Source organism: Lolium rigidum, chromosome 6, assembly GCF_022539505.1.
Source record: "Lolium rigidum isolate FL_2022 chromosome 6, APGP_CSIRO_Lrig_0.1, whole genome shotgun sequence".
Taxonomy (NCBI): Eukaryota; Viridiplantae; Streptophyta; class Magnoliopsida; order Poales; family Poaceae; genus Lolium; species Lolium rigidum.
In genome coordinates this window covers 68,425,503-68,440,080 of record NC_061513.1, presented here as the reverse complement: position 1 = coordinate 68,440,080, position 14,578 = coordinate 68,425,503, and the positions used below count along the sequence as shown (strand labels likewise).

Here is a 14,578-nt window from a genome sequence, read left to right as displayed (position 1 = left end):
CAGGGGTGAACCACCGGGTGCATCCCCAAGCTTAGAGCTTTCACTCTCCTTGATCATAGTATATCATCCTCCTCTCTTGACCCTTGAAAACTTCCTCCACACCAAACTCGAAACAACTCATTAGAGGGTTAGTGGACAATAAAAATTAACATGTTCAGAGGTGACACAATCATTCTTAACACTTCTGGACATTGCATAAAGCTACTGGACATTAATGGATCAAAGAAATTCATCCAACATAGCAAAAGAGGCAATGCGAAATAAAAGGCAGAATCTGTCAAAACAGAACAGTCCGTAAAGATGGATTTTATTAGGCCACCAGACTTGCTCAAATGAAAATGCTCAAATTGAATGAAAGTTGCGTACATATCTGAGGATCATGCACGTAAATTTGCATAATTTTCTGAGCTTCCTTCAGGGCAGTGGGCTCAGATTCGTGACAGCAAAGAAATCTGGAACTGCGCAGTAATCCAAATCTAGTACTTACTTTTCTATCAACGGCTTAACTTGGCACAACAAAACTCAAAACTAAGATAAGGAGAGGTTGCTACAGTAGTAAACAACTTCCAAGACACAAAATAAAAACAAAGTACTGTAGCAAAATAACACATGGGTTATCTCCCAAAAAGTTCTTTCTTTTTAGCCGTTAAGATGGGCTCAGCAGTTTTAATGATGCACTCGCAAGAAATAGTATTTGAAGCAAAAGAGAGCATCAAGAGGCAAATTCAAAACAAATTTAAGTCTAACATGCTTCCTATGCATAGGAATCTTGTAAATAAACAAGTTCATGAAGAGCAAAGTAACAAGCATAGGAAGATAAAACAAGTATAGCTTCAAAAATTTTAGCACATATAGAGGTGTTTTAGTAACATGAAAATTTCCACAACCATATTTTCCTCTCTCATAATAACTTTCAGTAGCAACATGAGCAAACTCAACAATATAACTATCACATAAAGCATTCTTATCATGAGTCTCATGCATAAAATTATTACTCTCCACATAGGCATAATCAATTTTATTAGTTGTAGTGGGAGCAAATTCAACAAAGTAGCTATCATTATTATTCTCATCATCAAATATAGGAGGCATATTGTAATCATAATCAAATTCACTCTCCATAGTAGGTGGCACCAAAAGACCACTATCATTATAATCATCATAAATAGGAGGCAAAGTATCATCAAAGAAAATTTTCTCCTCAATGCTTGGGGGACTAAAAATATCATGAGAACCAGCTTCCCCAAGCTTAGAACTTTCTATATCATTATCAACAATGGTGTTCAAAGCGTTCATACTAATATTACTACCAGCATGCAAACAAGATTTCATAGGTTTTTTAATTTTCGCATCAAACAATCCATGTTTTAAATCAGGAAATAGAATAAGAAGCTCACTCTTGTACATTATGCCAAACTAGTGTAAACAAGAAACAACAAGATGCAATTGCAGGATCTAAAGGAAATAGCTTCGAGCACACACACAACGGCAACGAGAAAAATACTTTACCCGGGACCGGTGTATGAGAGCCTTTACCTTTCCTCCCGGCAACGGCGCCAGAAAAGTGCTGGTTGTCGGGGCTGCCGGTGTGTGTGTGCCGTTTACCTTTCCTCCCTAGCAACGGCGCCGAGAAAAGTGCTTGATGTCTACGGGAGCTTCTATTCTTGTAGACAGTGTTGGGCCTCCAAGAGCGAGAGGTTTGTAGAACGAGCGACAAGTTTCCCTTAAGTGGATACCCAAGGTTTATCGAACTCGGGGAGGAAGAGGTCAAAGATATCCCTCTCATGCAACCACCGCAACCACAAAGCAAGAAGTCTCTTGTGTCCCCAACACACCAAATAGGTGCACTAGTTCGGCGAAGAGATAGTGAAATACGAGTGGTATAAAATAAGTATGAGCAGAGTAGCAACGGTGCCGGAAAAGTGCTTGGCGTGTAGTTGATGGTGGTGGTATTGCAGCGGTAGTGACGCGATGAAAACAGATAAACGAGCAGTAGTAACTCAGCGAGTAGTAACGCAGCGATAGTAAACAAGCGGTAGTAAACAAGCGGTAGTAACTCAGCGGTATTTAGGAACAAGGCCTAGGGAATAGACTTTCACTAGTGGACACTCTCAACATTGATCACATAACAGCAACGTATAAATGCATACTCTACACTTTTGTTGGATGATGAACACATTGCGTAGGATTACACGAACCCTCAATGCCGGAGTTAACAAGCTCCACAATAATGCTCATGTTTAAGTAACCTTAAGTGTAAGATAGATCAACGGACTAAACCAAGTACTAGCATAGCATGCACACTGTCACCTTCATGCATATGTAGGAGGAATAGATCACATCAATATTATCATAGCAATAGTTAACTTCGCAATCTTCAAGAGATCATGATCATAGCATAAACCAAGTACTAACACGGTGCACGCACTGTCACCATTACACACGTGCAGGAGGAATAAACTACTTTAATAACAAATCACTAGAGTAGCACATGGATAAATTGTGATACAACATGCTGCAATCTTAAAGAGATATAAATAAGCACCTCACTATGCCATTCAATGAGTAAGTATTCTGTGAAATCTAGCCTAAGAGACCCACACGGTGCACACACTTGTCACCTTTACACACGTGGGACGAGGAGTCTCCGGAGATCACATAAGTAAAACTCACTTGACTAGCATAATGACATCTAGATTACAAGCATCATCATATGAATCTCAATCATGTAAGGCAGCTCATGAGATTATTGTATTGAACTACATAGGAGAGAGATGAACCACATAGCTACCGGTACGGCCCCGAGCCTCGATGGAGAACTACTCCCTCCTCATGGGAGCAGCAGCGGTGATGAAGATGGCGGTGGAGATGGCAGCGGTGTCGATGGAGAAGCCTTCCGGGGGCACTTCCCCGCTCCGGCAGAGTGCCGGAACAGAGATCCTGTCCCCCAGATCTTGGCTTCGCGATGGCGGCGGCTCTGGCAGGTTTCTGTGGGTTTCGTCAATTGGTATCGGGTTTTCTGGTCCAGGGGCTTTATATAGGCGAAGAGGCGGCGCCAGGGGGTCGAAGGGCTGGCCAAACCCTAGGGGGGCGCGGGCCCCCTAGGCCGCGCCAGGCATGGTGTGGTGGGCCTGTGCCCCCTCTCGGTCCCTCTCGTGTGTTACTGGATGCTTCCGGGATTCTAAGATCTTTGGCGTTGATTTCGTCCGATTCGAGAATATTTCGTTACTAGGATTTCTGAAACCAAAAACAGCAGAAAACGAGAGCTGGCACTTCGGCATCTTGTTAATAGGTTAGTTCCAGAAAATGCACGAATATGACATAAAGTGTGCATAAAACATGTAGATAACATCAATAATGTGGCATGGAACACAAGAAATTATCGATACGTTGGAGACGTATCAAGGTGTCACTTGATCAACTTGATCATTTGGGTCCCCGTCTTGACCTTGAACTTGAGCTTCCTCAATTGCTTGGGGTTGCTCAATCTCATGTGCTTGATCTTGAACAATGTCCGGAGAAGGGCAAGAGATGATTGGATCCTCATTGGAGCCATTATGAATGATTGGATGATCTTGACCTTGATCTTGTCCTTGATCTTGCACATAAGAGGGAGAGTCTTGTTCTTGTTCTTGGGTTGGTGCATCATTTGCTTCACTAGGTAAGGTTTGTTGATGTTGAGAAGATGAGGGCTCCACCGTGGTAGAGCATAGTTCTTCCCGAGACGCCACACGTGTCCCTCAATGGGGCGGAAAAATCCCACACCCATTCTTACTATGGCATCTTGAGGTATTTCATCACCTGCACAAACATCAACTTGCCCCACTTGGGAGCCATCATTTTCTTCGAACTTCACACTACAAGATTCAATGATAATCCCGGAGGATACATCAAAGATTCTATAAGTGTGAGATTCGAGCACCGTAACCAACAAATATACCCTCCAAAGCTTTAGGAGCGAATTTAGATAAACGAACTCCTTTGATTTTGTAGAAACACTTACACCCGAACACCTTGAAGTATGAGATATTAGGCTTGTTCCCGGTGAGTATTTCATATGGAGTCTTGTTCAAGCCTTTGCGGAGATAGAGCCGGTTGGAGGAGTGACAAGCGGTGGAGATGGCTTCGGCCCAAAAGTTATAGCGGGATTTATACTCCGCCATCATAGACCTTGCCATATCCATAAGAGTCCGGTTCTTCCTCTCCGCAACACCATTTTGTTGAGGGGTGTAAGCAGCGGAATATTGATGACGAATCCCCTCATCACTAAGAAAATCATTGAGTGTGTAGTTCTTGAACTCGGAGCCGTTGTCACTTCTTATTGCCATAATGAGGAGGTTGTGTTGGCGTTGCACCTCGGTAGCAAAGTCAATGAATATTTGTTGAGTCTCATCTTTCGTCTTGAGAAAGTAGACCCAAGTGTATCTTGAGTAGTCATCGACAATCACCAAGCAATGTTTCTTCGCACCAAGACTTGCATGAGTAACGGGACCAAAGAGATCCACATGAAGGAGCTCCAAGATCCTCTTGGAAGAGATAATGGTCTTGCTTGGATGCGGAGAGTCATGCATTTTGCCTTCAACACAAGCCCTACAAACACGATCTTTGGCAAAAGACACATTTTCCATTAGTCCCACAATATGGTTCCCCTTGTGAAGACTTTGCAAAGTTCTCATGTTGACATGGGCTAGGCGGCGATGCCACAACCAACCCACGTCCGCCTTTCCGAATAGGCACATCGCACTCGACGTGGTGGTCCCCGAAAAGTCCACCACATACAAGTTGTGTTCGCGATACCCAACGAATGCGACTTTTAGAGTCTTGCTCCACAAGAGGACCACAATATCATTATCAATAAAGACGGCGAAACCCATCTTGCCAAGGGCGGAAACGGAAAGCAAATTGTAACCAAGGGTTTTGACAAGCATGACATCCACAAGAGTAATGTTGTGTGCAACCACAACCTTGCCAAAACCCAATACCTCGGATGTAGAATTATCGCCAAAGGAGACGGTGATATCATTAATGTTAGGCCTCAACTCCTTGACGAGGTTCTTGCCGCCGGTCATATGACTTGTACATCCACTATCAAGTACCCATTTTGAACCTCCAGCGGCATAGTCCTACATGAGATCAATTCTTGGATTTAGGTACCCATTTCGCAATGGGTCCTCTTTTGTTAGCAACAAGGGTCTTTGGAACCCAAATAGACCACGCAACATAACCATCATATGGGCCAACATATTTAGCATAAACATCACCATAATAATCTTTAAATAAAACATAGTGAGGGTTAGCAATTCCCGCATCATCATCATTCATGGTTTTGCCCTTGGAGGCTTCACCATTAGTGACTTCTTTCTTCTTTTCTTGTGCGGGCTTGGCCTTTTGCTTGTTTGCCTTCTTTGCCTTGGCATTAAAACCAAGGCCCTCCTTCCCATTGTTTGATCTTTGCTTACTCAAAAGATCATCCAAAGAAAGTTTACTTTGGGGAGAGGAGGCCTTAGCAAGTTCATCCTTCAACCTAGCATTTTCCTCAACAATGTTTGCATGATCACATAGAGGAGTAGAGGAACTAGGCACATCATATGTAGCAAGCCTAATTTGAAGTTGCTCAAACGACTTGGATAGGAGAGTGTATTCACTCTTCAAAGCTTTGTGAGCTTTGTCTAGTTCATCTAGATCCTTCACAAGTTTCTCATGATCAACCCCAAATTGGGCCTTTTCCTTTGTAAACACTTTATTCTTAGCCCTAGCAAGATCTCTAGCTTTAGTGAGCTTGTTAATTTTATCTTGAGGCTCTTCAATATTTTCTAACCTCTCTTCAAGAGAATCTATGGTTTCTTGACATTCCTCAAGAGCATTTTTAAGAGCATGGATTTCGAGAGAGTCTTCTCTCTCTATTTGACCCTTTTTCTCAAGCATAGCACTTTGTTGAGCTAAACGAATCATGAGGTTTGAAACATGCTTTTTAGTGTTACCTTGTAGGTTGAGAATGAAATCATCAAAATCAAGCATTTCTTGTTTCACTTTTAGACTAGCATCATCAACCCCTAGTTCACTAGATATGTTAGGCATAGAGGGGTTAGGAGATGATACCTCGGAGGATTTAGCCATGAGGCAACTTTCTTCCTCCACAAGGATGACCTCATTGGGGGATTCACTTGGTGATGAAGAATTAGTGGAGAGGAGGCAAGAGCGACCAATCCATTGGAGGATGCATCTTCTTCATCATCAACATCATCATCACCAGGAGGTATACTCTTCTTGAGTTGATAGCACGATAGATGTGTCCAAGGAGGACCTTGCCATGAAGCAATGTGCATTCTTGATAGGAGGGTTCTCATTGGGAGATTCAAAGAGAGATGAAGAGGGTATGTTGGTGGTGACGATGGCGGCCAATTCCTTTGAGCTTTCTTCATCTTCATCACCACTAGAACTTTCAACTTCATCGGATGAATATTCTTCCCTTGTAACTAGCACAACTCTTGAGGGCCTCTTGCCCTTCTTGGTCTTGTTGTTGTAGAACTTCTTGTTGGGGGCTTTTGAATACTTGCCCTTGGTGTCCTTGCTCTTGTCCTTGGGAATGAGCCTTCCATTATGAAGCTCTCTATTTTCATAGGGGCATTCGGCAATGAAGTGGCGCTTGTCATCACAATTGTAGCAAGATCTTGTCTTTGGACCAAAGCTAGTGAAACCACTTTTGTTGTTCCTTTTGATGTTGTCTTCCTTGGCCTTGGAGGGATCAACCCAAAAGGATTTTGCATGGAAGGCCATGTGATCATGGTAGTGGCATTGCAAATCTTCCGGATAGGACATACTCCAAGATGCCCTATAAGATTCTTGAGGAATCACTTCTTCACCGGAGTTGACCACAAGGCAAGATTGGAACCTTTTGCCATTCCAAGAGCACGATTGCGAGAATCATGAGAGGTTTCTTCAAGCACCTTGAGAGCTTGCATCTCGTGCACGACTTGTTGAGAGGTGAGAGAGGAATAGCATTCCCTTCCCACAAGAGTCTTGACATCAATGGGAGCAAATGGCATCATGCATTCAATGTACTTCTCCTTGATCCAAGAGTCATTGATGTGGGTGGCACCAATAAGCCGGAAGGCATCGGCAACCGTGACAAGTCTTCCATACATGAGTTCATGATCTTCATCCAGGTAGCCTCAAGAATCCTTCGGCTTTATTCTTAAGAGCATTATACTTGTTCCTCCTTGTGCTCTCACTTCCAATGCAACTAGCGGCCAAGCCGTCCCAAGCTTCCTTGGCGGTGGTGTAGTTCCGGACACGATGCAATTCCGGAGTCCCCACACTAGTTTGAATCATGTGAAGGGCGGTGTTGTTGAGTTGACTATCAACTGCTTCTCTTCTAGTCAACTTGTCGGGGTTGTATGGCTTGAAGCCCTCCAAGATGATTCTCCATAGTTCATTGGAGGCACTACAAACATGAGAGCGGAACTCAAATTGCCAAGTATCGAAATTATCAACGGAAAACTTAGGTGGGTCACCACTGAATGTTTAAATGTGGAAGGGGAACCGGTATATCGGGAGATAGGAAAGGTGGAGCTACTCGATTGTAGCTTTCACCTCCACTAGTTCCCCTAGGAGATGCACTTGTAGATTTGATAGTGTTTAAGTTGTCACCTTCCACGGGTTTGGTAGATGAGGGTAAGTCCGAAGCCTCTCCACCATCTAACGCACCCGTGTCTTTTACCTCTACACTAGGAGCCTTGGGAAGGGCCGGAGCCAAAAGCTCGGCAATCATCTTTTTCATGCTTTCCATTTGGGCTTCCATGGAGGACTTCAACGAATTGAAGTCTTCCATGGAGACCAACTTGGCGGCCACTTCCAAGGGCACCTCGTCCGGCATACTCTTAGGCGGTTAAGCCCGAAATAAGAGCCGAGGCTCTGATACCAATTGAAAGGATCGTATGCCGCACCTAGAGGGGGGTGAATAGGTGCTAACCAATTTTTAGTTCTTTTTCAATTTAGGCTTGACACGAAAGGTAAATTCTCTAGATATGCAACTAAGTGAATTTACCTATATGACAAGGATATCAACTAAGCAAGGTATAGCTACGCAATAGTAGATAGAGTGGGATAGAGGTAACAGAGAGTGGAGCACGCGATGACACGGAGATGATTCCCGTAGTTCCCTTCCTTTGCAAGAAGGTACGTCTACGTTTGGAGGAGTGTGGTTGCTACGCAAGCCAAACCAACAGCCACGAAGGCTTCACTCGGATCTCCTGTGAGCAACGCCACGAAGGCCTAGCCCACTTCCACTAAGGGATTTCCTCGAGGCGGAAACCGGGCCTTTACAAAGTTCTTGGGGCACACATCCACAACCAAATTGGAGGCTCCCAAATCTGTAACAACACAACAAATCAACAAGCATACATCAACAACAACAACTAGGGATCCAAAGAGGAACACTAGCAAGGGGGCCCTCAAGCATAAGAGGGGAAATGAAGAACGCTTCGGTGAGGATGTAGATCGGGGTATTCTCCTTCGATTCTCCAAAGCACAAGTGATTTGGTTGGTTGAGGAGGAGATCCGGCGATTTTGGTGTTCTTGGTGGCTCAGCAATGGAGGATGAAGTTCTTAGGGTTTGAGCAACCTTCCAAGGTAAGTGAAGGGGGGTATATATACCCCACCTACTTTCTGCCCGTTGGAGGAGAAACGCCGCGGTCTGCCGGCCTTGAGACGCCGGCGATGCCGGCCACTTTTCCGATACAGCGGATCGACGGATAGGCCGGCAGATGCCGGGCCAAAGATGCCGGCGAGTGCCGGAGTGTACACACCGAAGCGTGCCGGCCGGAGTTGCCGGCGGTGCGGCCCACGGCCGAGAGACAGACTTCTTCCTTCTTTTCTTTTCTTCCTTTTTGAGTGGGTCGAGATTTTCCGTGGTATCTTTTCCATAACTGTAAACCACTTAGCACACGGTTAAATTGTCACCGGTGTTGTTAACAAACACACAAAACTCAGAGATCATGAAATGTTCTTTCAACTGGGCCAATGTGGTCTAGGAGTATCGTGAGAGAAAGCGTCACGCGCCCTATGAGATGAAAATCCCTCGCACATAAGAGTCCATCAGAAAAAGATGAAACTACATCAAACAAGAGACCAGCAAGTTCCGCTCCACCGTCGAACATGTTGTGAACAATCCCCTGAGCGGCATTGGCGTGATTTCAGTGTTAAAGAAACGAGCATCATCATTCTATTATATGTACATCATCCGCAAACCATGATCCGGGCTTTAACCAATTGCAGGTATCAAGGGCCTTGGAGAAGTTTAAGGCAACATATAAGGACTTCCATATGGTCCATTGCTGGAACAAGCTGAAAGATGCACAAAAGTGAAAGGTAAGCTTTGCGGCCTACGATGAAGCTGCCAAGAATGGGACATCAACAGTTGTCGTTGACGGCGAAGACGCCGATCATGGGCAGAAAACCCTTCCACATCGTCCTCGGGGCAAAAAGGCTATCAAGACCGATCTAACCCAGGAGGCATCAACCCTTGCATTCACGTAGACATTGGAGAAGATGATGGCCGAGAATGAAACCGCCATGGATAGAAAGGACGAGAAGAAGCGTCTGGAAAAAGAGGCGCAACTGCCATCTACCTCAACCTCATAAAAAGGTCATTAAGGTCCAAAGGATGGATGTTGAGGCTAAAAAGGCAGATGCACGAGGTTAAATTGCGTGATGCCAGAAGGATGGACACCGAGGCCAAGACTTGTGGAGAGGACAGAAGGATCATGCAGGCTGACTTGAGTAACATGGACAACGACACCAGTGCCTGGTTCATGAAGAATCGCGCCAAAATTCGCGCGTGAGACGTCGGATCTACGTCGCCATTGTCAAATACCATGGCCTTCTTTTGGACTTAATTTGCTGTTCTGGTCATGTTGTACCTCTTTTGGACTCCATTTTACGCCGTACCATGTGTAAAATGTGATAAACTTTTTGAGATCTCAATTTGAGCCAATATGATAGCTATAATTTCATGCAATTTAATTGTTTAACTTGTTTTCGAAAATTTCTAAACAATAAATAACCCGCGCTCGAAATGCGTCGAACCGAGCCGCGTGACAATTTTCGTATCCGTGAACCAACAGCGTCGGAAATACGTTGGGCCGGTGGAGATGTCATTCGTCTCGCGGAGATTGCCCTGGATGCGGCAGAGCATCTGGCCGCTGAGCCCACACGACACCGCTCCTCATCGCCGAGGCCCGAGGCCTCCGCAGGACGCGTGGCCACCTCGTTGCAAGCCGCGCCTGCTCGAGTCACACGTCTTGGATCCTGCATGCTCCTTCCTCTTCTCGCTGACAACGCCCTCTCTGGCTCCCTCCCACCCGTGATCACCTGCACACATCCAGTGACCTCCCCTCCCTCCGATCGACACACTCCTTTTGTTTTCCGCTTGTTTCCGATGGGATTTGGCTGTGAATGCGTGATGATATTGCGACCCTACGCCATGCTTCTTACTGTTCTTGATTGAACTGAATTTTAGTGAGATCGGTTGCACACAAGGTGTTTGTGGTATTGGCTAAGTGCTCAACTCTTCTTGATGGCTGATTTATTAGGTAAGTATCAGTGTTATCCAGTGCGAATTAACATATGAAGCTCATTCCATTAGTGTTCTCATTATTTGCAAGAAGTTAATTCCTGAACCTCTTTTGGATGTCTCACAGTTGTTAAGCTGCTAATCAATTATTCGTTGCTGCCCAGTCCAGGCTGGGTCGCCATCAAAACTTTGATTAACCGGTCAGCAAGTACTGTGATTCAGTCAAACTTCCTTCCTATTCCACTACGCGTCTGAGTTGACCTGCAGGGTAACAGCAGCTGCAGACCACAAGGATCGACTTCCACATGCTGAGCTTGCTAGCCGCTCATTCTGCTTCAGCTTCAGAAACTACGCTCCCCACTTCGGATCTCATCCAGGTTCGTGCTCTTGCGGTTCTCCTCGTTCTTATCAGTCCAACACTGCTGGGAAGATGCATCATTTATACCGATCCCTGTAAGTTTTTGTAGGAAGACACTTATGCTTTGTTTGCTTCAGATCTCTAAAGAGCTAAGACCACAGTCAGGAGTCAGGAGTCCTGCTCTGCTCTTCTCTACTCCGCATCCACATCAGGTACCGCAGCTCCACATTGATTGAACTAAAAAATAACAGTGAGGAAGTAGGCTACGGTTCCAAAGTTCAACGGTGTGAGTAAACTCTTTTTCAGACGACAATAGTTGCTAAAAATTAAGGAAATATATAACATAAATACGATACAAATTATACCTCCCCTGCAACATCTTGATTTGTTCATGTAATACCCATTTGTAAATACGTTTTATTCCATGTAGATTTCTGCATGAAGTGAGCTGTTTGCCGCAGAATCGCCAAAAAAATCATGTGACTAATATAGCATACAGGTCCTTGTATTTTATTTGCTGTCGAGTTTTCCTGAAAGGATTTTGTGCAAGGTCAGCTAGGAGAAAATCAGTTAAATGGGGAAGAAACGCTGTTCTACTTATAACTTGGTATTTCTCTCCGCTAACTGTCTTCTACTCATTTTCCGACCAGAGAAAGGAATACAATGGACAACACAAGTGGTGCACCAACGCTTATGCCTCTACATTTATTAGAAGAAATTACAAATGATTTCTCCGACGATCAGAAAGTTGGTGCTGGTTCGTATGGAAGTGTTTACAAGGTATGTTTAAAACGTATGTATGGTTTATAGCCAATAGTACCATGTAGTCTTACATGATGGCGTCATACTTGTGCCTGGACGCTGATGTTCACAAGCCACAGTTGATTTGTCCCCAATCGTACTTGTTAGTTACTGCCTTGCATACTTGATCATGCCCTGTTGTGCTATTTTCTTTCCCATCACAAACAAGCTGCAATATACAACAATAGAGGATGTGGACCACTTCATATTCAAACATTACTAAGAATCCTGTTCTGGTTTATACATATTTCAACAGAGGATATTGGTTTTACGAAGGAGAAACTTAAACCATGGATATCCGATATTTAACAGGGAGAGCATAAAAATGGGGAGACCATCGCTGTGAAGCTGCTTCATTACATTCCAGGACTTGATGATGAACAATTTAAGAAGGAGTATCTCAACCTTGCAAGTCTCCAACACAAGAATATTGTGAGGTTAGTTGGCTATTGCCATGAAACTCGACGAGAAATCCTACCGTTTGATGGGAAAATGGTGTTTGCTGAGATGACCAAGAGAGCACTTTGTTTCGAGTATATGGAGAATGGAAGTCTTGACAAGTATCTTTCTGGTATGCTACATTAGGAGGTAGCAAGTTATGCATAATTCTTAACACAAATGTTTTGAGGAAGCTCTTTGTTTATTGATGCAGATGAATTTACTGGACATGATTGGTGCACACGCTATGCAATAATAAAAGGGATTTGCCAAGGATTGAAATACCTTCACGAGGAACTGCAATCTCCTATGTACCATTTGGATATAAAGCCAGCCAATGTATTGTTGGATGACAATATGGTTCCAAAACTTGCGGATTTTGGCTTGTCAAGGCTTTTCAGCGGAGGAAAAACACAAGTGACAAGAAGTGCTTTAGGAACACAGTAAGCTTACTTCATGGAAACTGGATTTAATTTTAACACGAAATGATGTAACACAGTAACACATCTGATGTATTGTGCAGTGGTTACGTCCCGCCGGAATACATTGATGCGGCTGTTATCTCAAATAAGTTCGACATATTCAGCTTAGGTGTTGTAATCATAAAGATAATGACCGGACCAACAGGCTACTTCAGAATTGATGAAATGTCTTCCCAACAATTCATAGAGCTTGTAAGAGAAAATACTTTATTGAGAAAAACAATGTAGATTTCACCCATAAAGCTGCAATCTTGTTGGATATACTAATATGTTTTGTGTCAAAATATTGTAGGTACATGCGAACTGGACAAAAAGGCTCTATGAGACATCAGTGTATCTTTTGGATTCATATTTTGAACAAGTGAGGAGATGCATCGAAATAGCTTTAAGCTGTGTGGAAGCCGATCGATATAAAAGGCCGAGTATAGGCCTAATCGTCAGTAAGCTGAACGAGACAGAGACTATGATACAGTCTCCTGATAAGGACATACGGTCATCGATGTATAAGGTCTAATCACTAATTGCACAATTTATTTATTTTCTATGTTTATTTTCTTGTTTATTTTTACTTACTAAATAAAGTTGAACATACATGCATGTCTATGATGACCAATCTTCAACTGGAGAGTAATAGTAGCCGATAACACATCCCATATAAATGCCCTCAATCAGAATCATTTTCCTTTTTATCATTCTTAATATACCTTAATATAGAATCTAAGTGCCAGAAAATACATTCCAGAGTGGATATACACTACGTCTCATATTGCAATTTTGGATATACTTATATACATTTGCTACAGATTTTAAAAATGCGATGTACATATGCAAAGAATTACAGGTGAGTCCATTTATTGATATTACTCCTTCCATCCGGAAATATTTGACATCGGATTTGTCTAGATTTGTATGTATCTAAACACGTTTTTAGTGTGTAGATACATGTGTATCTAGACAAATACGAGTCACTATTTCTGGACAAATGAATGTAGTCATATTTAGAAATACCTTCACATTTCTATATATAAAGGAGTTTGTTGAAAAATTCGTACATCCAACCAATAAAGTATTGTATATATGCTACATAAATAGTCTTGTATACTGTATAGTTACTACAGATATATACTCCCCCTATAATAGGTACTGCCTCGATTAGATCAAACACATGTGGCTGTAACTATACCCGATAGTAGGAGAAAGTCTTATTATAGGTTGAAAACAGTCTTCCCATTTGGGGAAATAGTCATTCTATATATAGGAAAAATATCACTGTGAGCCATAGTAGTTATTAATTTATTATTGACATATATTTAAAATGATAAGGGTGTAATCAATTCATCTATATGGTATATGAGGAGTGGGGGTACATACTACCAGGAGTATAAAACCATTATTTACGACTTTTGGGTAGACCAGGTATATTTGTTTATCATTTTCTAAGATACTCAAATACAAACTAGTTGAAAAACTGCAAGTAATTCATTTTTTTGGTAGCTAGATATTTTTATGAAAGTGTGCATACTTTAAATCTACGGAAGTTTATTTCTTGTAGATCTTCCATTGCATTTCCATCGAGAGTGAGTTGATGGATAACCCACTGAACAAATTAAGATCGTACCCTCTGCATGTAAATGATAACAGAGGTAGGTCTCATAAGATAACACATTCGACCATTTGCAAGCCAGAGGATGATACAGCAACATTTGAGGTCAGTTGGCCTTTTAGGCACTTGAACTTGACTCATTATCAGTTACATACGAGGATATTGTTTGATATTTCTTCCTTTGTTGCACGCATACTTTTCTGGGAGGCAATCCGGCCGAAAATTATGGTAACATAAAATCTTTTAAATTGATCTGGCTTCCATCTTGCTTATTTGTCGTGAACTAATTTGTTGTCTGTATCAGTACAGATTATAGACTGCAC

The 14,578-nt window shown here is 42.9% G+C and overlaps 1 protein-coding gene across 1 annotated transcript; it reads left to right on the top strand.

The window, feature by feature from the left end:
* The first annotated feature begins 10,851 nt into the window (after positions 1-10,851).
* On the top strand, positions 10,852-14,492 carry LOC124662748 (cysteine-rich receptor-like protein kinase 44). Its single transcript, XM_047200549.1, has 7 exons — positions 10,852-10,950; positions 11,069-11,143; positions 12,045-12,303; positions 12,385-12,613; positions 12,694-12,844; positions 12,945-13,160; positions 14,205-14,492. The coding sequence occupies exons 1-7, from the start codon at positions 10,879-10,881 to the stop codon at positions 14,490-14,492; spliced, it is 1,290 nt and encodes a 429-aa protein (XP_047056505.1). The 5' UTR covers positions 10,852-10,878.
* The last annotated feature ends 86 nt before the right edge of the window (positions 14,493-14,578 follow it).